Source organism: Periplaneta americana, chromosome 14 (genome assembly GCF_040183065.1).
Source record: "Periplaneta americana isolate PAMFEO1 chromosome 14, P.americana_PAMFEO1_priV1, whole genome shotgun sequence".
Classification (NCBI taxonomy): Eukaryota; Metazoa; Arthropoda; class Insecta; order Blattodea; family Blattidae; genus Periplaneta; species Periplaneta americana.
This window is the reverse complement of record NC_091130.1, coordinates 155,115,029-155,141,049: the sequence shown is the minus strand read 5'-3', so window position 1 is coordinate 155,141,049 and position 26,021 is coordinate 155,115,029. Positions and strand designations below refer to the sequence as shown.

Below are 26,021 nucleotides of genomic sequence, written 5' to 3'. Positions count from 1 at the left end.
CATGAATATGTTAGGAGAAAATCCACAAACGATTAGGGAAAACACGGAAATTTTACTTGAAGCAAGTAAAGAGATAGGTTTGGAAGTAAATCCCGAAAAGACAAAGTGTATGATTATGTCTCGTGACCAGAATATTGTATGAAATGGAAATATAAAAATTGGAGATTTATCCTTCGAAGAGGTGGAAAAATTCAAATATCTTGGAGCAACAGTAACAAATATAAATGACACTCAGGAGGAAATTAAACGCAGAATAAATATGGGAAATGCATGTTATTATTCGGTTGAGAAGCTCTTATTATCCAGTCTGCTGTCCAAAAATCTGAAAGTTAGAATTTATAAAACAGTTATATTACCGGTTCTGTATGGTTGTGAAACTTGGACTCTGACTCTGAGAGAGGAACATAGGTTAAGGGTGTTTGAGAATAAGGTGCTTAGGAAAATATTTGGGGCTAAGCGGGATGAAGTTATAGGAGAATGGAGAAAGTCACAACACAGAACTGCACGTATTGTATATGGGATATGATGATAGAGACTGGATTGATCTTGCTTAGGGATCAATGGCGGGCTTATGTGAGGGCGGCAATGAACCTTTGGGTTCCTTAAAAGCCATTTGTAAGTAAGCAAGCAAGTGCAAGTCTTATAACTGAATTTTTATAAGCGAATTTAAAAATTACACTATGTACTGTGTTTACCTACTATGGACGGTACACTCAATTTTTTTTTTTAATTTAAAAAAACTTTATGGGGAAAATAAAGGATAAATTCCAAAGACAAGCAGGTCAGGGGAACGAATGCGAGGGCAACACGTTTACGAGCCAGATGAACCCACCCCTAGTATTAAGCAGACGTGACATTGTTGTCATAAAAGTAGGTGAACAAGAGAAAATTTCGGCCTTTTACATAAAGAAATGGTGAAGAATTAATATTTAGATTGGGTAATACTGTACCCAGTGTGTTTTTAAGTGCGCGTGACCGTTTAACTCTTAAGAAAAGGGGGGGAGGGGAAATTAGACCCATTATTTCGGGTAATTGGTTTTACTGTAAAACAGTTTGTACAAACTGGTAGAGACAATAATGGGGGAAAGGCACTATAAATCATCAGTCACTATTTGTGGAACATACTACACCAAATTAACGCGCGTGCAAAAGTGATATGTGATAGTGACCTTAAAGCACCGTCAATTCTGTGGGCCAAACAATTTGCCGAAACGAATTCTGCATTAACAAGAAAAATTAAATACGTTAAGTTTTGGAGGGAAATTCGAGAGACGATATTGGTGCGGTGTTGTTTTAACGAACAGTGTTGCCAATACAACGATTCTTCCCGCTAGATATGGCGTTTTCCAGTGTCAGTTTGACGGATAAAGTGTATGAAATTTTTATTGAAGATATAGACATTAGCTATTTTTAATACTTACAGCGGGAGCAGTCTCATTTTGCCCTAGATCATATTCTGTGATCTAGGATTTTAAATTGAGAATATAGCAGTTTAGCGATTTATTCAGTGTTTTTATGGTGAGTTTTTAAGAAATGGGTTGGCGACACTGGAAATGGAGGTAGTGAGAAATGGTGGCGGTGAATTTGGATTCAGTATTACGGTATTACTGAATATTATTGAGTAGGATGTATACGAATTACACGATTAGCACCCTATAATGTTTGAATGACGTGACATTATTTTGCGGTCGGCGTGGAATTCTTAATACTGGGAAGAAGTTAGGCCTATGTAATATTGGTTCCACTCAATACAAAGCAGCAGTAGGCCTATGGCACCATGGACAGTAGATGATAATAATGATCAAGATCAGTGTAATTTTAGTTCATGATGAGTGAATTTATTACAGTTCAAGGTATGAAAACATATTCAAAGTATAATTAGGATTAGAATGTTTATAAAGTGACTGGCTGTAATGTGAATGTAAAGCCTAGCTATGAGCAGGGTGTGAAATAAGGAGAAAGGCACACCGCTTTGCAACACACGAGAAATGTCCCGAAATCGCTTAAATGACCTTCTAAATGAAAGAAGGAAGACTGTGTGAATAGTGTGAGCGCTGTATGCCAATCCAATCGTAGACCGATTGCTATTACATAACCACAAAAAGTTCCTATATATATTACGTCGCGTTTGGAGCTATACGAACCAGAGGATATTTTACAACACGATTACGTATTGTAAGAAGCAGATTTGCGTTGCACAAGAAGTCCTAGCCGCATATCGAGAGAATAGAGGAAGCTATCCCCCAACAAAATCTAGTCACGTATTATAGGCGTGTCCTTAAATCAAACTTTCTAACCTTGAGGCAGAAAGTGGGGCTATCTTGGCCTACCTATCACTGGTATTTGTATTAAGGGGCCTACTCTTTCTTTCGCTCTTTTCGTTTCTCAGATCTTACCTCTACTTTGCTCTTTAGCTGTGCCAGTGATACTTTAGTAAATATGCCCTAGAGTACCGAAGGCGACATGCAAAGCCATGTTCTGATTTCAGAAGGTGTTGCATTATTATTATTATTTTGTTATATTGTCCACCACTGTGGAGCAATGGTTAGCTTGTCTGACCGTGAAATAAGTGAGAACAGGTCCAAGTCTGGTTGGGACAAGCTACCCTGTTGGAGTTTTTCCCCGAGGTTTTCCCTCAACCACTTGAAGCAGAATTGCCGGGTAACTTTCAGTGTTGGACGTCGGACTCATTTCACCTTAATTAACATCAGCTCTGTGTATCATCTTTAATAGTTTCAGGTCGACCAGGAGATCACGGTAAATGTGGTTCCAGGATTCGCCTATAGGTGTCATCTGTTAGAGGAAGCTGCATAACTTCCAGTGAGTCATAGGGGCTTCTATAGTTGATTATGGCAGACTGATTAGTAGGGCTAGGATTTTGATGAAATTGCATGTTTTTTCTAGTAAGCCAGAAACATAGCTGCTTTAGTATTTATATGTTATGTAATAAACTGAGTGTTTTAAGACATTATTTGTTAGGGCATTTTTTGCCTGTTTCAACTCATAAGAGCATCTTTTGCTTTATTCGGTCATTTTTTAGGCATTTTCGTTTAATTTTGGCCATAAATCCCCATTATTAATGTAAAATAATGTCTATTTCCTTTTATATTTTCTTTACATATTTTGTCCATTAATACTCATTATTTTGTATAATATTTTAATCGTTTTTCTACACAAATATTGCCATTTTAACGTAGTACACCCCATGTAATGGATCAGTCCAACCATCCCTTCAATATCTATACCTGCCAATTCTGGATAAGAGTGGCCTTGTGGTAGACTACACGGAAACTAAAAGTAAAGTAAATCCATGGTGCTACAGCCCATGAAGGGCCAAGACTGACCAGCCGACTGCTGACCTCACTTCCACATGCCGACGCAGAGGTGAACGATCATACATGGAAACTACATCAGATAAAATAATTAATTAAAGTATACTATTTAGAAAAAATTATGTAAAATTTAATTTAATTACTAGTCTAAATATTAAGTGGTACAAAACTTCTTTTCCTACTAAGGCAATTATATAAGATCAATTTTAGGGCATTTTTTAAAGATTTTTAGGTCATAAATGCATTGTTTTTAGGACTTTTTTTATGATTTATGGGTCATCAAAATCCTAGCCCTACTGATTAGTGTAGCTCCCTCGGATAGATGGCGCCTTGAGTCCTAGAATCTGCGGTGTCGTGATCATTTAGTGAAAGGCTGCAGCAGGACGCAAGCACGTGAATTGCGAATAGATGGCATCGATCTGAGGAGGCGGTATATTAACAGGGAGTTAGAGGGGCGTTTGTGGACTTCGTCAGAACTGCATGCCATAGCCGAATCGATAAAATGGCACCAAGCAGTGAAACACGTGTTTGAAGAGCAGTGCTAAGGACTTAATTAATCATTCCAATACACGGAGGTTGCGGTGCTTGCCTACTGGCCCTGCTCAGGAAGGAAAAGAAATGCAGTTATGTTTTGTTATGTCATATTTTGCTACATTCAGTTTACTATTATTTAATGGAAATGTTTCTTCTGCAGTGGGCCAGTGTGGAAACCAGATAGGCAGTGCCTTCTGGCCACTTGTGCTGCAAGAACATGGAATTGAAACCCAGAGAAAATGCCACTCAAAGCAGTTACAACGGCGTTCTACTCAAACTCAAAAAAGATTGTTCGATGCCTTCCACAGTTTTTTCTGGAATCCAGATGGCACATCAGAAGCTGATTACAAAACTCTTGCTGATTTGGAGAGTGCAAAAATAAAAGCAAGGGTAAGAAATTGTTTTATTCTGTTTAGTATATTACAGCTATTATTATTTGCCGCACACTTCAAAATAATGTACATGGAACGAATTATTTTTAGTACCAGAATTGTGTGATGACTCTATTTTATGATGTTTCACTTATATCTTCGATTTCCTTTGTATTCGATGGTCAAATGGCTATCAGTTGTCATACTCACGTCTGGATCCGAGGTTCAGGGTTGTTCAAACCTGGTTGAAGGTAATGAATTTTTATGCTAGAAATTGTACGATTTCTTTTCCTTGCATTTCATTTTATATCGCATTACTTATAGATTGTAATGTCTTCCTTGCATAAATTATACTTCAAATAATTTTTCTGCTGAGTAATTCTGACCAAGTAATGTGAGTGATAGAAATCTAGCAGATTTTTCATGATTTAACTATATTCTACAGGAATTATATTCCTTGTCCTTGTCTTGTAATGTGAGTGACAGTACATTTAATTTTTTTCCTTATTAATAAATTATTATTTATCAAATAAATGTACACCTATTTTCAGTCTTTCTGTTGGGGATTGAAATATCTTATGAAATGAAAATATGCAATTAAGAATAGAAAGTTTATAATTAAGAACGGGTGGTGAGAGTTGTTACATTGTAATGTGAGTGACAGTGGAATGACCCCATCACATTTTCACCAATTCACCTGTAATAAATTAATGAATTGAAAAGTGTTATTAAAAACAAATTTTTCAGCCTTACAATGTGCAAAGCTATTACATTAATAAAGGCCAAATATCACCATAATGTGAACTGGGAGATATATATATATATATATATATATATATATATATATATTCTATTTGGCATATACGAGTACTTAATTGCTATTGTTTGGTTCCAGGCTGTCTGTATTGATATGGAAGATAGTGTGGTGGCACATTTTCGCACTGGCCAGTTCCGCAACTTATTTGATGATACTTGTCTCTTAACAAACTATCCTGGATCCGGAAACAATTGGTAAGTACGAAGACAGTTAAAAAAATATACATTCATTATCGATTCACAACACTTATATCAAATAATATAATGATTTTTAATTATGTTCTGTATTAATTATTGAAACTTAAGAAGGGTCTCTATCTTTGTATTGGTTTCGGCGTAATGTGCGCCATTTTAAAACAGCCTAGTCAGTGTTGTAGGAAAAGAATGTGTGGATATTAGTGGGGGTTTGTCTGTGATTAGTATATTAGATTATAGTATTGTCACAGTCTACTACATACAGTCACGAAACTTGAGTTTTGAGGGTGCTAGAAACAATAGACTGTGACGTACTATTTTGCATTGCCTGTAATGAGGCGATATTAGCGATCCTAGTGGTGAGCAACTATCTAATGTTTGCATATTTACTACGTATTGAGCTTCGCGACTGTATATACTAGACTGTGGTATTGTGTTGAACAAGGTGTGTGTTTTGAAATTCTGTGGACTGTTGAGGATACCAATATGTTGTGTTTATGTCTGAGTGTGTTCATACATGGTGAACTGTAAGTAATGTAATTAATTTCAAGGGGTTATTCTTTGAGATATTTCAAATAAAAACGTAGAGCTGAAAACCCGGGTTCAAATCCTGGCGCCGGAGAGAATTTTTCTCCGTTCCATTACTCTTTCATCGTTTAATACAGTTTTGCTCGTTTTTGCTTTCTTTTCGAGATAAAAATGGTTTCACATAAAACATTTTATAGTGTGTTTTGGAAAAGCCATTCATTGAATTTTCAATTTGCTCAATCAATTTAAGAGACCAGTGTATTATGATAATGAATAATTGAAATAATTTTAGTCTCGTCCTTTAAATGTGCAGAAATTTGATCCAAACAAATGAGGGGTTTGGGGGAAAAACCAGGCAGTTCCAATTCAGTACTTTTCAAGATAATGAAGAAAAACTTACCGCCAACTTACCAAGCATGTACAGAAGAGGCAGGTCCAAAATGCATTATAACTGTGAATGTAATTCTTGGAACTACTTGGTTCTTCGGCCAAACGATAGAGCATATTTTTTTGTCTATGCATAAACAACTCAAAAATGAAAAAAATTGGAGTTGCCTGGTTTTTCCCCCAAACCCCTCAAATGTAACATTGTAAAATTCCTTTGCAGAACGGGAAGTTACATTTGATCGAATCAAATTTCTGTACATTTAAAGGACAAAATTAAAATTCTTGCAGTCATTTATTATCATAATACACTGATCTCTCAACTTGACTGAGCATATTGGGAATTAAATCAATGGCTTTCCCAAAACACGTTATGAAATTTTTCACATAAAACAATTTTTATCTTCAAAAGGAAGCAAAAACGAGCAAAATTCTATTACAATTTTTTGTTTGAAATATCTCATAGAATAACCTCTGAAATGAATGCCATTACTTATGATTCACTCTGTGTATTTCGAATTCTAGTACCAGTGTGTTTAGTTTATGCTTTCCGATTCAATGTGTAAAATTTGCCATTTCTATTGTATTGTTGTAGTTATGGTTAGAGTTGGTGATGTTTCCTGCATAGGTGATGTATTCTGTTTGAAAAGATCTACCAAACTGTTTGATGTAAAAGTCGTACCAACTGTAGCATGTTGGCTTGTATTTGAAGGGTCCATGGAAAGAACATGCTTGCTTAAGTCACTTTTTTTAGATTGTATAGGGAAGCATTTCTCAACTTGATACACTGATAAGACATTATTAATTTATATCTCATTTGGCTTTTTGCTATTCTGATTTACTACAAAGATAGTTCACTTTGTGGGCTAGTAGATGGGAACAAAAAACACAAATAAAATAAACAAAAAGCGATTTACCATATTCTTTTCGTGGACCCTTTGCACGCACGAGCGTGAAGGGGTGTGTGTGCATGTGCGTGTGCACATGCGTGCGTGCGTTTTTTTTTCTTTTTCTTTTAGCTGTTTTTAGTATGTTCTGTATACAATGTTGCATTTTAGTTTTTCTAATTAAGATGCAAATCACATGAAACAAATAACCACAGCACAAACACAAGATAACAAGTACATCACACTAACATAAGAAAACAAATTCACAGACAGAATTCTTTAGATTCTTTGTCGAGTTCACTCCTAATATCCGCAGCTATTGCAATTCAGATTCTTTGTCGAGTTTGCCTTTGATATGCACATTCATTCATTCATTTATTTTATTCCATAGATCTTACATGAGCAATGAAGCTTTAAGATGTGGAACAAGTCAAAATTTTACAATATTACAATTACAATTTTTACAAATTTTTATAGTTTTACAATTTAGTAATTTTCTACAATTTTTACAATGTTGTGCAATTTTTTACAATATTTTGGCGAGATGTAGTGAGATGAGGTGAGATCCGAGGATTCGCCAAAATATTACCCTGAATTTGCCTTTTAGTTGGGGAAAACCTCAGAAAAACCCAGGTAATCAAATCAAAGGGGGGTAATCAAATCAAAGGGTTTGATGCCGAGGACTCGCCATAGGCCATCCTGCTTCAGTTCCACGGCTGGGGAAAACCTCGGAAGAAACCATTCAGTGAGACCAAAGGGGGATCCAACCCAAGCCCGAACGCAGCTCCGGATCAGCAGCCCAGCGAGTCTGCTGACTGAGCTACATCGATGGCTCTACTAAAAATATACAGTACCTAGCCAATCAGATTATTAAATTTACAAACGCAAACGATCATTCATCAGTTGAGCTGTATGTATAATACAAAACAAGTAACTTAATTAAATTTAAGGCATAAACAATTCAACCAGTTGTGATATACAGTGCCTCATGTCTTGAGTATCTTGCTGTTGTATTCCATGTAATAAAATCAGTCTGCTTTAATTTCTTGGCAGGGCAGAAGGTTTTTATGCTCATGGAGGAGAATATCAAGAGCGGATATTAAATCTGTTACAACGTTCTGCTGAAAGATGTGACCGGCTTCACGGATTTTTGTGTTTGTTTTCACTCGGTGGTGGCACAGGGTCAGGCTTGGGTTCTGCTACGATTGAAATCCTTGCCGATAATTTTCCTTATGTAGGAAGGTAATGTTATCTAAAAATAATTAATTTATAGAAATTACACGGTGAAATAGAAATGAATATACAGGGTGTTAACTAATACGCGGGAAACCATTGGGGAATGCAGAGAGGATCTAAAAACAGTAAAAAAGTTCATGTAAATATACATATGTATAGTCATTTTCGCTTTGTTTTTTAATTACAGGCAATTTTCATTTCATACGCATAGCAGAAAATTCTACAATCTGAAACTCTTTTTCACAACAGCCTGTTTTCACTGAACATTCATGTATTCTATGGAAGAGCTTGTTTTTGGATAAATGTTAGTTAGTTCAACATACAAATGCCTTGTTTCATTTGCATTGCAAACATTAGGTGCATATATATACATATATTCATATAGGAGACCTCGCCGTCCTCATTGAATAAAATATTGACTATAAGTATACTGGGTGTTCAGTTCAAAACGTGTCATGGCTCGCTGTATGCTGTCATGTGGCTAGTCGTTCAGCCTAGAGAATTCAATCTTCCTACACTTCTGCAGAGGCATATTACTTATGTGCCAGAGAAGTTGCCTAGCAAGTATGGCGTTCATTCTGAAGAGTACTTACCGATACGTACGGTAACACCTATGGTGGCAGGAATGTGAACTGTTTGGAAACACGTACTGAGGTGAGTTTTTTCTTATTGTCGGGATATGTGGAGAGGGTTAAGACTATTACTTACGTATCTGCTGACATTAACTTCGACGGTCAACATGGACACGGAGCATTTGATTTGTATTGTGGAATGTTGCTGTATTCAACCTATGATAACAAATACCCTGCGTAAGACTTGCCCGCGCAAAACACAGTTCGAAAGAGGTTATGGTAGCACGCAGACTTTACAGACCGCCATCTGTTGCTACGACGTTCAAGTTGTGCCGTACATGTTCTCAAGTTCAAATTGAACGCCTTGATTAATAGGCAACTTCTCTGACATAAAAGCTGAAACTCGCTTCAAATCGCTGACTCACAACAGTGACGTCATGACACACTTTGAAATGAACACCGAGTATATATATATATATATATATATATATATATATATATATATATATATTAATTTGAGAAAAATTCGTTTCGGCACCGGGAATCGAACCCGGGACCTCTCAGCTATCTCTCTCTCCAAAATTTGGAAATGATGTTGATTTATTCTGCAAAAAGGCAGTGGCAATGACAGTGAGGTTGCTATAAACCGTCTATTCTGTTCTCATGTCTGTTGGTGTGAAGAAGAAGAAAATTTTACAATAATTGATTAATAAAAACATAAAGGGTTAGCCAAGGAAGATATAAGACAATGTTTAGAGCGTGTAACAAAAGTTTTGAAGAGAATTGTATAAGAATGACGTTAAAAAGGAATGATTTCGAAAATTTCTTTCCAAATTTCTAAAAAATAAAACTAGGCCTATAGGATGTATTGCATTTTTTTGGCTATACTATGTACAAGTATAGTCTTTTTTGTGACTGGTATGTTAAAGTAGAAAATATGAAACATTAACAACTATTTTCAATTAACAGTATGTTTGAAATGATAAATGTCATGTCTTATTTCCAGATTTGTAAATTGTGTGTATCCTGCAGAAAACGAAGATGTAATTACTGCCCCATACAATGTCACTCTGGCTACTAAAAAGCTTACAGAACATGCAAGCTGTGTGTTTCCTGTTGACAACAAGGTAACACCCTGATGTTTTGCAGATTTATATCTGAATCTTAACCTAATATATTGAAGTATGGTTGTTGGCATAGTGTGGTAGAATTTCATAAAGCGAAGTAACGTATTTTTGTTTATACAAAGTGGATACGAAAAACGGACAATTTTAAACCTCGGTCTTTTCCAGCTAAACTCGGTTGGGTTCATTGCGAATATTTTCGTCGTCATCTTCAGGAGTGTATACCATTTAGTGAGGATGGAGAATTGGAGTGGTGGATTACATGCATATGCCGTCATTGCTTATTAAAAATAGTGATGATTCCCTGAATGCAAGGCGCTTATTTGGGCAGAATTACAATATCTGTCATAATGATCTATTGTCATCTGTGCAAGCTAGCAAAGCGTGGGTGAAAAATTTCGAAGGAACTTATCTACAGGGAGAATAAGAAGTATGCGGACACCAGAGAACATCACTGCTGTAAGAACTTCATTTGAAGGAAGTCCTAAATGTTCTGCTGGACGTCGCTCTGTTTCTCATGGGGTATCGCATTTTAGTGTGTTGCATAAAGATTTAAATTCTTTCTACAGGAAATCGAAATGTTTCAGACATTACAAGAAGGTAGATGCGCATTGGCACTGGATCATTACGTCGAATGTTGTAATACTGTCAAAAGAAGCGCTGTGAGGTCATGATACTATCGCCATTTTTGTAATAAGCATTCATGGCATGCACACGATGTGCACCACTCTAATTCTCCATCCTGACTAAATAGTACATACTTCTAAACACAACAAGGATGTTCGCAGCCAAACTCAGCCGAAAATAGCTCAGGTTTAAAATCGCCCGCTTTTCTGGTCCACCTTGTACTTTTACGAAATTGATAGAAATGCTTAAACTGCAGTTATATACACTAAAATAATGGGACGTAGTAATGATAAAAAAATAAATTTCAATAGACTGATTTTCAATTAAATCAGTTAATATGTGACATCTTTTTGACCTGAAGTATCTGTGTTCCAGGTACAAGAGAGAAAAATTGTAACATTTTAACATGAAAGGTTTATTCTGTCCCGCACCATGGCATCGTGGTCTAAGGCATCCTGCCTAGGGCTCACGTTATGCCATGCATGCTGGTTTGAGTCCTCATAGGGGGACATAATTTTCTCATATTTTGGCCAGTGTATGGGAACGGTCCCTACCCAGCATTGTGATGGACTTGGGGAGCTACGATGAGTAGTGAAATCTGGTTACAAAAGCCAGCTGTAATGGCTGGGGGATCATCGTGCTATCCACACGATACCTCCATTCTGGTTGGATGATCGTCCACCTCTGCTACTGCATGCGAACTTGAGGCCAGCAGTTGGCTGATCGGTCTGGGCCTTTAAAGGGCTGTAGCACCACGGATTCATGTAATTAAATTTGCATAAATCCATATAAAACTTCTACTTTTTATACTGTAATCTTTTGTAACATCTTTTTGCTAATTACGAAACTCGCTATAGAAATACTTTTAAATGTCTAATTTTTATCTATGTTCTGGATGCACTGCAGCCTGAAGGTTTATTGTGTTTGTCAGTGAACAACAATATATCGTCGCCTTAATGTAAGGTGGGATATCTTTGAAAAAGCGAGCAGTATTAGAACCATGGATGGGATGTAAAACACTAAATACTGTACAATTGGAAAGTAACATCAGCTCCATTTAGTACACTTCATGGTTAATACTGAAAACAAAAAAATGTACATGTGCTTCATTTTACTTGTCTTTTGTTTGTAGGCTTTGCTGGATATTTGCAGTCGTCTTAAATCTTCTAAAAGTATGCAAGGAGTGGCAAGATACATCGCTTCTTGCAAGCCATTCCAAGATATGAACAGTATTGTTGTCAACATGCTCCTACATCTTACTAGGTAAAGGCATTCTTTCTTGATATTTTAATTGCAGTCAACTAAATTAATTTTTTATCACAGCCTTTTTTTTAATCATTATTGGTGGGTGAATGGTTAGATGATTGCTGTTAAATTCAGAGTTCTAGGGTTCAAACTTGCCCATGGACAGTAAATTTTTAATCAATCAATCAAAGGACATAAAAATAACACATTGCTTTATCGCATGTAACAACTATTTTATTAATATAAACCATTTTTAACAATCTTATTTTAAACTCTTATCTATAAGTTTATGTTCGACAAAATCCTTCTTATGTTCAAGATCCAAGTGTCATCTGTTATTATGATGTTTTATGTAAATCTTAACTGAACAGATGAGGCTTTGAACTTTACTTTTATTCATAAAACAGATAGGAAGATGAAGTTGAGGACAATCACTTAATTAGAGGTAAAAGGCCATATAGAAACACTAGCAGAAAAAATTATGAACAATAAAATACAAATACTGATAGAAGTACCGAACAAAACTATTTACTAAGAGGTAGGCAACAACAAAATCTTAACTTTCCTATAATCAGAAAATCCAAAAAAAAAAAAAAAATAAATAAATAAATAATAATAATCTGAACAAGAAAGATGTATTTAGTAGTAAAATTCTTTGTTTATGAAGACAACATCAAATTAATTTGTATATTTCAAGATCTTGAATTTCAATAAGATTACACATAAAAATAAATTTAATAAAAAGTAGAATAGTATTAAACGAAAATGTGAGCATGGAAAAGAATGTTGTAACTGTAATTGATATTGATTTACGTAATTAATATGTCAAGTATGTTTACATGTATGCTGCAAGTGTATAAATGATAAGCAAATAACTTGCTGACAAGCATGTAGCAGGAATTTAGACTGACCTGCTGCACTCACTGAGAAATACCGATTCAGCTATTGCAGTGCGCTGGCTATATGTCAACAACTGCTAACCTGGATGCAGTATGATGACGTGGAAGAATTAGATTAGATTAGATTAGATTAGATTAGATTAGGTTAGATTAGATCTTTATTAGCCGAATAGAATTACAAGCATTCATGGCGTCGTCAGTACACAAGAAAAATGACATAACATACAATATAATACAAAAATAGACTTAATTCTAAATAAATTTAACAGTTTAATATTAAGTGACATGCAAAAAAAGAGAGAAAAAAAAATACATATAGGACAAGCTTGATCTTCAGTCTCCACTGTTCTACCTAGTATCTTCTCTTGTTGCTTTCCCCTGTCTTTTCTTCAACTCTGAGTTACCTGAAACATAAATGGTCAAGGGCAGTATCAAGAAACGTTAAATTCTAAAATTTTAAATTTAGGTATTCATTTGTGCAAAATGGCATATGTGTTAATAAAATGTTCTTTACCTCTTTTTTGAATTTTCTTATGTTAAGTTCTTTGATTTTCTGTGGAAGTTTATTATATAAATTGCTGCCTCTATGTGATACGCTGTTAAGACTTCTGGTAAGCCTGTGGAAATTCAGATGTATGTTTTGGGATGTTCTGGTGTTATACTCATGATAGGTTGAATTTGTTTTAAAGGAATCTATGTTTTGATGAATAAAGCACACTGTTTCTAAAATATATATGCAGGGTACAGGTAGGATTTTTAGTTCTCTGAAAATTTTTATACTTTCAGTCCGAATAGGAACTTTTTTAATGATTTTGAGTATTCTTTTCTGCAATTTGAGGACTTGTGTCACTTTTAGTTAATAGGCATAAGTGAACCTTTAATTAAACATAAATATGAAAGTTGTAGAATAGATTTAGATGTTTAAAGTAAAGAAAAGAAGAAAAAAAGAAGAAAAATTAATTTAAAAATGTTCATGGTAGAAAATTGTGAAAAGGAGCAGATAAATAAGTTTTAAAGGTTTAATGGTTATCACGATTGGTTTAAACTGCACTAAAACTAGACGTAAGTGCAAGTTTGAACCAATAAATTACTGACATTTGCGATAAATTAATTAGTTTAGGAAATTGTATATTTATTATGTATAACTACTTGTGTATATAGATCATTTTTTTAAATTATTGTTTGTACTTTTGTGAACTAATATCAATAAATCTATCACTCACTATCACTATCATAAAACAGATAAATCTTGTTCCCATGTTTCTTGGAAATTAAAACGAAACCTACAATTTGTTTGCCATATTCCACCACTTCACACACTTCTGATTAGAACACTATGGTACAGAGCTCAACCTCTATGTACACATAGATAGGTAGACAGGTAGAATATTTGTAGGGGGAGAAATGAAGGGTGGTGTAAATAGTGTCCATACATGAACATTGTGTCCGTCCGTGTCTTACGGATCACCAGGTTCGCTCACATCCAGATGGACTTACATCACATCACTCAAATAATAGTTCAAGAAAATTAACTAGACATGCGAATATTATTCACAGTATGATAAAGAAACTGAATTATTGAGAAACTCATAAAATCTATAATGAGGAAGTATGTTATGGTTATGTTTCAGTGGGTCACGATTCCCAGGTGCCCTGAATGTGGATATGAACGACCTGTACACGAACATGGTTCCTTTCCCTCGCCTACATTACATCTGCAGCAGCCTCAGTCCTCTGTTATTCAGTTCAGCAGGAAGCTGTTCTTCACAGTGGACGAAAGTGAAGTGAGTATTTGTTTTTATCATGGATCTCTTGTTTGCTATGCAGTCAATGTGTTCGTTCCAGTGTAATTAATTCTTTTACTGGTCTAGTTTCTAATTCGTTTCTTTTAGATGGACCTATGAATTCAGTTTTATTTGATATTTTTCGTGTTATCGGTAGTTACATTATGGTATCCAATTCTCTTTATCTGTGTTGTTCAATGAGTTTCCGACGGGAATTCGCATCGGAATGTTGAAATAGATTTTACTGCTGATTTGTAGCATATATCGATCGTCTGGTTCAAAAGTGCGATAACTCAAAAAAACAAGTTTTGAGATATCTTCGGTTGAAAGTTTCAAATAAATCACCTAGAAAGGAACAGATTTCTGGTTCATACCCACGACAATTAGAAATGAGTCGCTATTCAGGACGAGTATATCACAATCTTCCAGCAGTGGCGGCTCGTAGTCAAATGTCCAGGGTAGGCAAAATTTACAGAACATTTTTATGTAATTCCCGCGATTCAATGACAGCTCGCTTTCATCATGCCCCTCGAAAACTTAACTCTTGCTTACATAACAATACTGTTATATCAATGAGCCGTCTCATAATTTGTCGGTTTTTTCTAGTTTATTGTTATACTGTTGTCTTGCAACCCTTGTTGTTCAGACATTTCCGAAATTGGATTCAAATTCTTTTCAAGTCTCTTTAGACTTACCGAGTTACAAATATGATATGATTCCAAGTACCTTCTTTAGATTACAATAACAAACGTGACCACCTACAGCTTAGCTTTAACTTCACTTCCTGTTAGCCATTTATGTGTTTCATACCATACTTACTTACTTACAAATGGCTTTTAAAGAATCCGCAGGTTCATTGCCGCCCTCACGTAAGCCCGCCATCGGTCCCTACACTGTGCAAGGTTAATCCAGTCTCTATCATCATATCCCACCTCCCTAAAATCCATTTTAATATTATCCTCCCATCTATGTCTCGACCTCCCCAAATGTCTTTTTTCCTCCGGCCTCCCAACTAACACACTATATGCATTTCTAGATTCGCCCATACATGCTACATGCCCTGCCCATTTCAAACGTCTGGATTTAATGTTCCTAATTATGTCAGGTGAAGAATACAATGCGTGCAGTTCTACGTTATGTAACTTTCTCCATTCTCCTGTAACTTCATCCCTCTTAGCCCCAAATATTTTCCTAAGGACCTTATTCTCAAACACCCTTAACCTATGTTCTTCTCTCAAAGTGAGAGTCAAGTTTCACAACCATACAGAACAACCGGTAATATAACTGTTTTATAAATTCTAACTTTCAGATTTTTTGACAGCAGACTGGATGACAAAAGCTTCTCAATCGAATAATAACAGGCATTTCCCATATTTATTCTGTGTTTAATTTCCTCCCTAGTATCATTTATATTTGTTACTGTTGCTCCAAGATATTTGAATTTTTCCACCTCTTCGAAAGATAAATCTCCAATTTTTATATTTCCATTTCATAGTGTTTCATACCACGAAGGATTAAATTTTCTTGCACCTTTAGCACTGACATTATGAACAATAGAGCTTAATGCAGGAGTGGGTCGTCCATTGTCCAAAATACTTCTCTTTTCGATGTCATTACGACGCGAAAACGGACAACGTAACAGTTTACTTATTATATCAGTCATAATATAATATTATTGTTATCACTTACATTAACTATAAATCACCAAATATACGTAACATTAATATACAGTACGTACTTGCAAAAATCACATTTTCTAAAATACACTGTTTAAAAAAACATCTTTTAAAACACACTGTTTAAAAACTGTTATACTACTCGTAACAATCTACGTTCCAACTCGTGAAACTTTCAAACAGAAATTTCGCAAATTGTAGGTGTTCGATAATGCTCGTGGGTTCTCGTTAGGGCAGGCAGAATTCAAGCGCGCTGGCTTGAGCATAGAACGCATGCGCTAAGAAAGCATTTAGAATAGCGATCTCTTTTAATGCTTACTCCAGGGCCAGCTTTGAAGTTACGTGGAAGGTCGGCTAACTTCGCTTCTGCCTACCTTCGGACCTCTGTTATTTGTCTATGCTTCTGACGCATCGTGATCTGTCCAGTGTATTCTTGTCGCATAAATCGAACTGCCAGCAGTAAGCAACGTCCAACTAACCCTCAAAAAATCCCATTCATAGTTAATTGAAGAATTTCTAAGAACCTAGACAAGAGTATATAATTATGTAAGGTTTTCCAAATGTGTTGGAGTAGTTAATAAATATCCACTTTTAGGTTTTTCTAAATGTGTTGAGGTAGGCTTAGCCTACCCTGCCTGCCCTGAGGAGCCGCCTCTGTCTTCCAGTTCATTATTAATACATTTCGAAATGTACTAATAGTGAATTAATAAAGTCCATAGTTATAATTACTTCTGAAGCAGTTTATTTAGTTTTTTTTTCTTCTTGATTGTAAATATGACTTATCTCAATATTGAATCGGAAAGAGCTCCGAAAGGGGCTTTCAGTAGTATAAATAACTAAAAAATGGGCGAGACCTCATTCATATTTGATACATAAAAAATGGTAATTTTTTATTTGTCGTACTTTTGAACTGGACGATCGATATATTAACAATTCTATATCTACTTACAACATTTTTATTTTTCCAAATAATAATACTGAGACATGCAGATATTTTATTGATGAATGCATGATTTGAAGTGTCATCTATTATGGTATTCTTGCTCTTTATTTCTGTATATAGGGTGGAAATGATATAACCCTGCACATTGAAAGGAGAGATAGAGTACATTGAAATAAACAGAAATTCTGTTATACTTTTTGTGATTAAGTGCATGATTAATTAAATGATTGCATCAAACGTTTAAACTCGCTGCCAAACTTTCACAACAGCGCTACAAATTATTTATAAGACTAACACACAAATTTTTCACGTGGTAGTAACACTATGTAACACAAACTGACAACACAGCAGAAGTCTGCATGGCAGCAGCAGCAGCAGCTGATAGAAAATGTTACAATCTGATTGTCAGTCGCATTGGAAGGGTTGCCAACGCAAATAGAAACTGTCAAGTGCATAGTTACATGGTTTGGGTATATTGATTTATTTATTGATTTTTGTTGACATATTGATTTATTGATATAGTTCACAGGTACAAAACTTAATAATATAACAAAAGATCTATAAACAAATGTAGTTCTACATACTAAATATACAATTTCCTAGACTCATTATTTTATCGCAAATCTCAATAACTTATTGGTTCAAACTTGCACTTACGTCTGGTTTTAGTGCATGTTTAAACCAATCGTGATAACCATTAAGACATTAAACCTTATTTTATCTGCTCCTTTTCACAATTTAATTGTAATTATTTAGGTCTTACTTTAATAATAACTTATTATTCCAATTAGGTGATCAGATGTCGACATACTGTAAGTCATGAACCTGAATTAGCTGACTCGATACATTCTATATGTAGGTTGTCTTTATTTCTTACAATATTTCCTTGTCAGCAGAAACGTTTGCGTAACTTCAATGAAGACTACCGCATACCTGCTTAAAAGCAAACTTGACAAGTTGCTTACATGATCAACCTCAATTTAGTTTCATTATTGTGTCGCATGTACTCATTATCAATTCATTACTATTATAATGCCTACTAAATTTATTATAAATGCATTATTATTGAAATTAAGACATATTAGTAAAGCAATTTATAAAGTCAAAATTATCTTCTGAACCTTTACTAAATAATATAGCTATCTGAATACATTAATAACTGCCTTAATTCTCTATTTTCAATTTTTATTATTTTAAAACCTTGACGTAATTCTATCTTATTTTCAAAACCTGTCTGCTTATCTAATTTAATTAATAATAAGTGTTTCTAATTTTAGGAAAATTTAGTCTTTGCTGATGCCTATCTCTTAGTAGGTAGTTTCGTTCAGTATCTATAGTTTTGATTGAATCTACTTTATTTCTGATAGAGTTTCTATTTGTTAATTTACCTCTTAATAACTGTTCGTCACCTTCTCCTACTCCATCGGTCGGTAACGCACAGTTCCTCCATATTGTAGCCCTTCCTCTCGCGCACCCCGGACTACCAACGGCATGTGGCATTCTTATAAATTGCTCTTCACTTGCGCTGACTTCGGCGGTTGATCCACAATCGTTTCTCCTTGTTGAGTTTTCACTTGCGCGCCTCAGCCTACCCTCACTGGTCGTGGTTTGGGTATAGTACTTTTCGTTGTTTGTATTTATGTATTTTTTCCCCATGTTTCTGAATATTTTTCCTATTTTTCCACACAAGTTTGCCTACACAATACTAACTGCTATCACAATGAAAAAAGCTACTTCCAATAATTATGTCATATATCTGTTTTTGAACTCCCTTCTGTTTGCTAACTGCATTGACCAGCCAAAAGGAACTGGATTTGTCACTCGCCTTTCTGGCACCATGAGGCAGTGCCACATGCTGACTGTAGTTCCTTATAACTCAGTTGTCGTCGTATTGTAAACATTTTCTTTCACGCTTATTGCTACTAATTGCAATCTACTTTCCATGGTCTTCACTAGAGACATCAGAAGTCGATTCTTTCATTGTGATAGCAGTAAATTACCTATCTAGATATAGCTGATTCTTGGACAGTGGTACTGATATTTCACTATATTTCGTAACAAATGTGATGACGATGACTGATGAGTAGATGATTTTCTTGACAGGCAGGATGACTTGTTTACATCAGCCTGGTCAAGGGACAATCAGTTACTCAGAGTCGACCCCCTAGGAGGCGTGATCACAGGTGCAGCTGTGTTGGGTAGAGGACTGCTTTCTGTTTCAGATATGCATCGCAACATAAACAAGTAAGTGACATTCTGTCTGCTTTCAAACTCATTACATTACTCAATAAATTTAAGAATGCAGTTATATTGTCAGACTCCAAAGCAGCTATTCTATCATTAGTCTCTAAACACACACCTTCATCTCAAACAGCAGAAATAACTAAAATGCTCTCTCAATTAATATCACTCAATAAAAGAATTGTATTCCAATGGATACCATCCCATTGTGGAATCCTGGGAAACGAGAATGCGGATGCATTAGCAAAGAAGGGCAGCACTGCTACTTACAGACCTGTTACTAAATCTACGTATTACTCTGTGAAGAGATTTATTAAATCTACATACTTAGACTTTAACAAACAAAATTTGATAACACAATCACAAGGGGGAAAAAAATGGAACTCTCTGCATCATAATCCACAGTTATTCCCGATTTACCACGAAAATCGTCTGTAGCTGCATTTAGATTGGCAACAGGCCAAACACCTGCATAGAATTGGAATATATCAGTCCCCTAACTGTCCATTGTGCAACTCAAACCAAGAAATGGATTCGGAACACCTCAAAATCTGTGCTTCAGTGGCTGACCATGATAATATCTTTGAAAAATATTGGAGTGCAAGAGGTCAAATGACTTTATTGTCAAACGCCTGGCATTAGAAAACAACAACAACATTACTCAAGTTATAACTAAAGGTTTCCTGCATAGAATTGGAATATATCAGTCCCCTAACTGCCCATTGTGCAACTCGAACCAAGCAATGGATTCGGAACACCTCAAAATCTGATAATATCTTTGAAAAATATTGGAGTGCAAGAGGTCAAATGACTTTATTGTCAAATGCCTGGCATTAGAAAACAACAACATAACTAGAGATTTTAAATTGTGGCATTAATTTTTTCTGTTTATAGCAAAAATGATTTTAAAACTAGCATTATGTAGCATTACTTACGGTACTTAAAGAAATACTTAGTGTTTATTGGCTAAATAATATTTTGCTATTTTATGAGAGGAGTAAATAAAAATAAATACATAAATGGTAATGGAGGCACCTGTTCACTGTTGTCTACTGCTGTGGAGTAATATGCATGCCTGACCATGAAACAAGTCTTAATTTAGTGGCCACATGTGTTAACGAACCTTGATAGAAAACTGTTCAGTGGCTGTTATCTCGATATTTAAGATTTAATACCGGTACTTTAAAATAAAATAACATTGTCTGAATATGTTAAAAGAAATCTTCTCAAATGGGGCCTAGTGTTTTGTTTCACAATAATTTCATTTTTAGTTCCGGATCGTATTCATAAACGAGACTTTGGATAAAGACTTCCCAAAGTCGACTTTCGTAGTAAAGTTTAACTTTGTTAAAAGTCCTATTCATAGACAATACTTCTGAGACTTTGACTTTGACTTCGGTAAGTCGAGATTTGACGATCATGTTCTAATGTTGGCAATCAAAATCACTGCCTTCTAAACGAATTAAATTAATAGATAGTTGAAATAGAGTAGGCATTGCCACAATCAAAGCCATCTTTTGAGTCACAAATCAGTGAAATAATTGAACATCGGTACATGTTAAGCAATTGTTAACCGTTCTAGCAGCTTTACATAAGAATAATACTATTTGAGGGCTTATTGTGAAACTAACGTAAGTACAAAAATTGAAATTTTTAGGTCTTTACACCAGTCGATAATAATTTGTTCTTCTACCTGGCCACAAAAACTTGTAACTCAGTTCGAACAGTCTTGTATATAACACAGTTCATAACTACAAAACATGATGGTATAGTTCATCTGAAATAGTATTGCCTGTTAAGAATTTTGTTGTGAATAAAACATCTATTGTAGTTACGTTAGTTTCACATTAAGCCTTGATATTATTTCACTGTAAAATAATTTTGTTGTGAAGATATGGAAGATGAGATTCCACCAATGACAGACTATGAAAGAAACATATTATCCTGCTCACAGTTGGCAGAGTTATTCCCTACATGTCTGCAGAAACCAGCGAATAGGGATTATAAAGAATGGACACTGAGCGAATTTTCCTGTGTTTTGTTTCTCTGTGCGCCAGCGGTTAGTTCCACTTTCAAGCGCTAGAGGTAGTGTAATCGAGCATACGCTAAGATAATAATTGAGAATAGAGTTGAGGCACAGAATCCAAATATCGCCTACCTTATTGCATAATCCAGTAACGCTTTGCTTCAAATAAATTCAAATTAACAGTTTTTCCTTATTTCTTAGTGTCAAACTAGTTGTAATAATAATATTTTATATTTCAGATATAATACATTATATTATAAAATAATATAATACATTATAAAATTAAGTATCGAATTCGCTTAAAATTTGTATATAATATTATATAGGTATATGGTTTTACTTCTCGTAACAGTTTTGTTTTTCCATTTTCACTGCTATCAAACCATTACAAATTTTAATTGCTGTTGGGGTCAACGTCTCAACTCTCATTATAAAGGAACTCTAGAGTCTAGACATTGCAGTCAATGACGGATTTATTATTTTATGGATCCAATTTATTTTATTTGAGTACATAATGTACCTAGATGTATTAATTATATGTGTTATATTTCCGCTGTGTCGACTGCTAGCTGGTGTGATGTCAGCGCCAACTCTAGGGAGAAAGCAGAATCTGACGCTTTAGCTGGCTTGAAGGTCATTGAAATCAGTCCGGCTACATCAAAGGTACCGACACGAAGTGTCCATTCTTTATAATCCCTATTCGCTGCAGAAGCTATTTAAAAATTATCTGAAATCAATATGCGGAAAACATTATTATGACGACCACAAGGATTATAAATTAACAGAATTTCCAACTGTATAACCTATCCTCTATAGAATTAAATAGTAAGAATCAATATTAAGCTATTAATCCTTACCTATAGCGTAAAATCGCGATGAAATAAGTTGTATTATTTATTGGTGGAACAGACAATCCTCTTTGATTATTCATCAATGAAAGTTGAAACATGACAAGGATATTTAATACTGTCTGTTTATGAAATCTGTACCTTGATTTGAATTTATAATCTATAATAATACGCTAAGGTACATGAGCAGCTTTAATAATCTCCTGGATATCTTCAATATTCTCGGCAATTCAACAATTTCCAAAATATCAGCCATTTTTCTGATGTCCACAAACGAAAGTCAAAGTCAAAGTCTAGATTTTCGGCAACTTCGAAGTAAAGTCACGATTGAAGTTTACTTTGCTCAAAGTGTCGACTGTGAATATGGAAATGGTGACTTTGTACTTTCCAAAGTCAACTTTGGTCCAAGATCTCGTCTATGAATACGACCCTAAGTCATCTGCTCTAATTGAGAGTGAAATTTACATTGTTTAGATTTTTTTATTGATAAATATAGTTAAAGTATTTTTAAGAATTGCTTTAAGAAAAGTCCTAATCTTTGTCTTCTTGACACTAGATAATGTTTTGCCATGGTTGCATTATCAGTTTCTGCTATTAACAAATATGAATGCTTTTAACAAAACGTGTACTGGTAATGGTTTAATTCAGGAATTACTACAATAGTAAGTGATATTTTAAATTTCGTAAATAATTTTCTAGCATAGTATTATATTTAGTTCATTAATTTAATTTTATTTTATTTCAGTTCTCACTTGAAGCTATCTTTCATTTTCAGATTTCAAAATAAAATGCGGTTTGTTCCCTGGAGTTGTGGTGATGCTATAAAAATTGGAATCTGTTCAGTTCCACCTCCAGGTCACTCGGCTTCCCTGCTTTCTCTTGTGAACACAACCAACATATCTTCATTGTTCAGTAGGGTTGCACAGAAATTCAATACACTGTATCGAAGAAAGGTAAGCAGTGCACACAGTCTGAATTTTTTTTCTACTTTCTATCATCTTTAATTTTTTTTGTAATGCTAAACATGTTAAATTCTGTGTGGAATTTTTCATTCCCTTTTTGTGTCCGTATCCAGAAATATTTGTTAAAATCTTTATTTCTGCCACTTCTATAAATTCCAGCCATTTAATATATGAATATATAAACAAGCTTTGTATAATTTGAAACTCTGAAGAGTTGCATTTGAAATTATTAATAATAGTGAAATTTGTGCGTACAGAACATGAAATGTTAACAGTGTACATATATCTCTCCTGTCTGACTGCCGTTGATCCATTCAACATTAAAGAGGTATGCAAGCCCTCCAACCATGTCAAGGTAGCAGGAGAAGGGACGATGCTTCTACCAACACCTTATCTAACTCGCAAAATAACTGGCACCGAAAATACGAAATTTCTGTAAGAATAGTATTTCAGTAGCCAAGTTTTTTTGTTGTTTCACACGAAAAATGAAGTAACAAATACCGGAATCGAAGGGTAAGACAGAAACAATTGAAATAGCTGCTAATAAAAGGTAAAATAATGTTCAAATCCATTATAACTTGTAAAATTGTTCTTCAAAGTTCTCCTCTTCTTGAATACCATGAAAATGTCAGAACGCAAAAATACAGGACATGTTTATTGTGAAGATGTGACCCACTTTGAAATTCGTTGAAATTCGAAGCTTATATCCGCTGGTCTTGTGACTAATGATGATGTGTTACTGTTGTAGAAAGTGAAACATTTTGTAACACATCATGATGTACTTGAACAAATCATGGAACAGTTATCACAATTTGTTCCTTAGGAGCAAGCAGTCCAAAATAACTGACTTTTTGTAAAATAATCACGTGTCATTAAATGGAGATCACACTGGAAGACCAAGGTAAGTCATTGTCGTAAAAGTTTTTGGATTTGAATTTGTAATGTAATATACCAGACAGCTTTGGCTCTAAGCAGCAAAAATTCCGTACAAATAGTCTTACATTCTTCAAGTAAAATTTGTTTGCAAAGCAAAGTCAAAAGACAAAGCAATAGCATTTGTGAAGGTGTATCAAAGTCTACAATTTGGAATTTCTCATTAGACAGAGGACAGGATGGAGAAGGAAAAATCTCTAACGAGAAATTCCAAATTTTAGACTAAAATTTGTTATAAATTTGAGTACTGTATTATAGATTTAAAGATGGATTAACTATGAAGTTCTAAATTTTTCATTTGAAAATATTATTAAATTGACTTAACTCGTTCTCTCCATGTAGTCTTCAAATGTTATTTCAGTTGTTAAATGGGTTAACATTAACTCAGATTAGTGTCTGTCGTATTTATTCTTTAAGCTGTATTATGTATAAATATTTTATCTTCTCGGATTCTTCATAAAGGCTCATGCACACCACTACATGCAAGTACCTGGATTCAGTGAAGAGGATTTCACGAGCAGCCTGGAAAGTCTATATGAAGCGGAAGAAGGATACAATAAGCTAATACAGACTAAAACCCAAACAGTTCCAAGATTAGAAGTGCTGTGATCTGTTGACAGTTCATAATTTTGTACTTCAATGGAAATATGAGTGCAGTTTTTCACACTAATTTTGTATCCGGAGAAGAGTCCTATTTGTGTTACATTACATTCTTGAAATAAAATTATTTTTAACCATAACCTATGTTGTCCCTGTAATCGAGTGGTTATTTTATTCTCCACCAAACCAGAAGTTTGTGTGCTCAACTCAGCTGAAGATTACGGATTTGGTTTACTGTCATCTTAGAAAGGCACGTAAAGTCAAGAATGCTGGCCATTGATTTACAGCACGTGAAAAGACCTTGTCCTGAATGAGAGGACCAATCAACTGTTCCTAACCCCACCTCATCCCCTGCTTTGTCTCTCTTTGGGTTAATGTCTCATTGAGATTGCAGGTGTCTTTACAGGACAGTATCTCATAGATCAGAGATCTCTGGCAACATAGGAAAGAAATGAAAAATTTCAAATTGGGGACTGCAGTGTATCTAGGCATGGATAGTTGGCGTAAAAAACTGTTAAGCGTGTACTTGTATCAAATATCTTATTTCAATCCCTTGAAGAGAATACCACAGTGTGAAGAATTCATATTCGAGGCCTAGGTGTTCATTTCACTTCCCTTCTTCCTCCTTCTACTTTTCTGTTCCTAGTGCTGACCTGCTATGGCACTAAAATCGTCCTCCAGTGGCTTAAGGAGGAAAAAGCTGTTGATCAACAAGATCTCCCAGCTAGGTCCAATGGACCCGTCGACCAACAGCAGGTGTGGTCCTTCATACATTCTGAAGGTTGTGTGTGGATGAAGTAGCCACCAAAACATTAAAGTATGGAGTTCACTTAAATTGGCTACAACTTGCCAATCTCAAGGGAAAAAATGGAACTCTCTGCATCATAATCCACAGTTAATTCCCAATTTACCACGAAAATCGTCTGTAGCTGCATTTAGATTGGCAACAGGCCATAATTGTTTGGCCAAACATCTGCATAGAATTGGAATATATCAGTCCCCTAACTGCCCATTGTGCAACTCAAACCAAAAAATGGATTCGGAACACCTCAAAATCTGTGCTTCAGTGGCTGACCATGATTGTATCTTTGAAAAATATTGGAGTGCAAGAGGTCAAATGACTTTATTGTCAAACGCCTGGCATTAGAAAACAACAACAGAATTCATATTTTTACCTATGCTTCCAGAAAGTAAGTTTCCCTGTGGCTGTTTATAGAAAGACTCGGATCACTACAGGTTCACCATTCATCTGTAGATA

The 26,021-nt window shown here is 35.0% G+C and overlaps 1 protein-coding gene across 3 annotated transcripts; it reads left to right on the top strand.

The window, feature by feature from the left end:
- The first annotated feature begins 1,546 nt into the window (after nucleotides 1-1,546).
- On the top strand, nucleotides 1,547-24,903 carry LOC138713896 (tubulin epsilon chain-like). Of its 3 annotated transcripts, none has more exons than XM_069846404.1 (10): nucleotides 1,547-1,853; nucleotides 4,027-4,256; nucleotides 5,133-5,248; nucleotides 8,101-8,289; nucleotides 9,862-9,982; nucleotides 11,739-11,869; nucleotides 14,382-14,534; nucleotides 19,257-19,397; nucleotides 23,044-23,221; nucleotides 24,626-24,903. In XM_069846404.1, the coding sequence occupies exons 1-10, from the start codon at nucleotides 1,826-1,828 to the stop codon at nucleotides 24,770-24,772; spliced, it is 1,434 nt and encodes a 477-aa protein (XP_069702505.1). In that variant the 5' UTR covers nucleotides 1,547-1,825; the 3' UTR covers nucleotides 24,773-24,903. The 3 variants fall into 3 exon arrangements, with proteins under 3 accessions (XP_069702505.1, XP_069702507.1, XP_069702506.1); XM_069846405.1 differs by lacking the exon at nucleotides 1,547-1,853 and adding an exon at nucleotides 2,071-2,491; XM_069846406.1 differs by lacking the exon at nucleotides 4,027-4,256.
- Nucleotides 24,904-26,021: the final 1,118 nt, after the last annotated feature.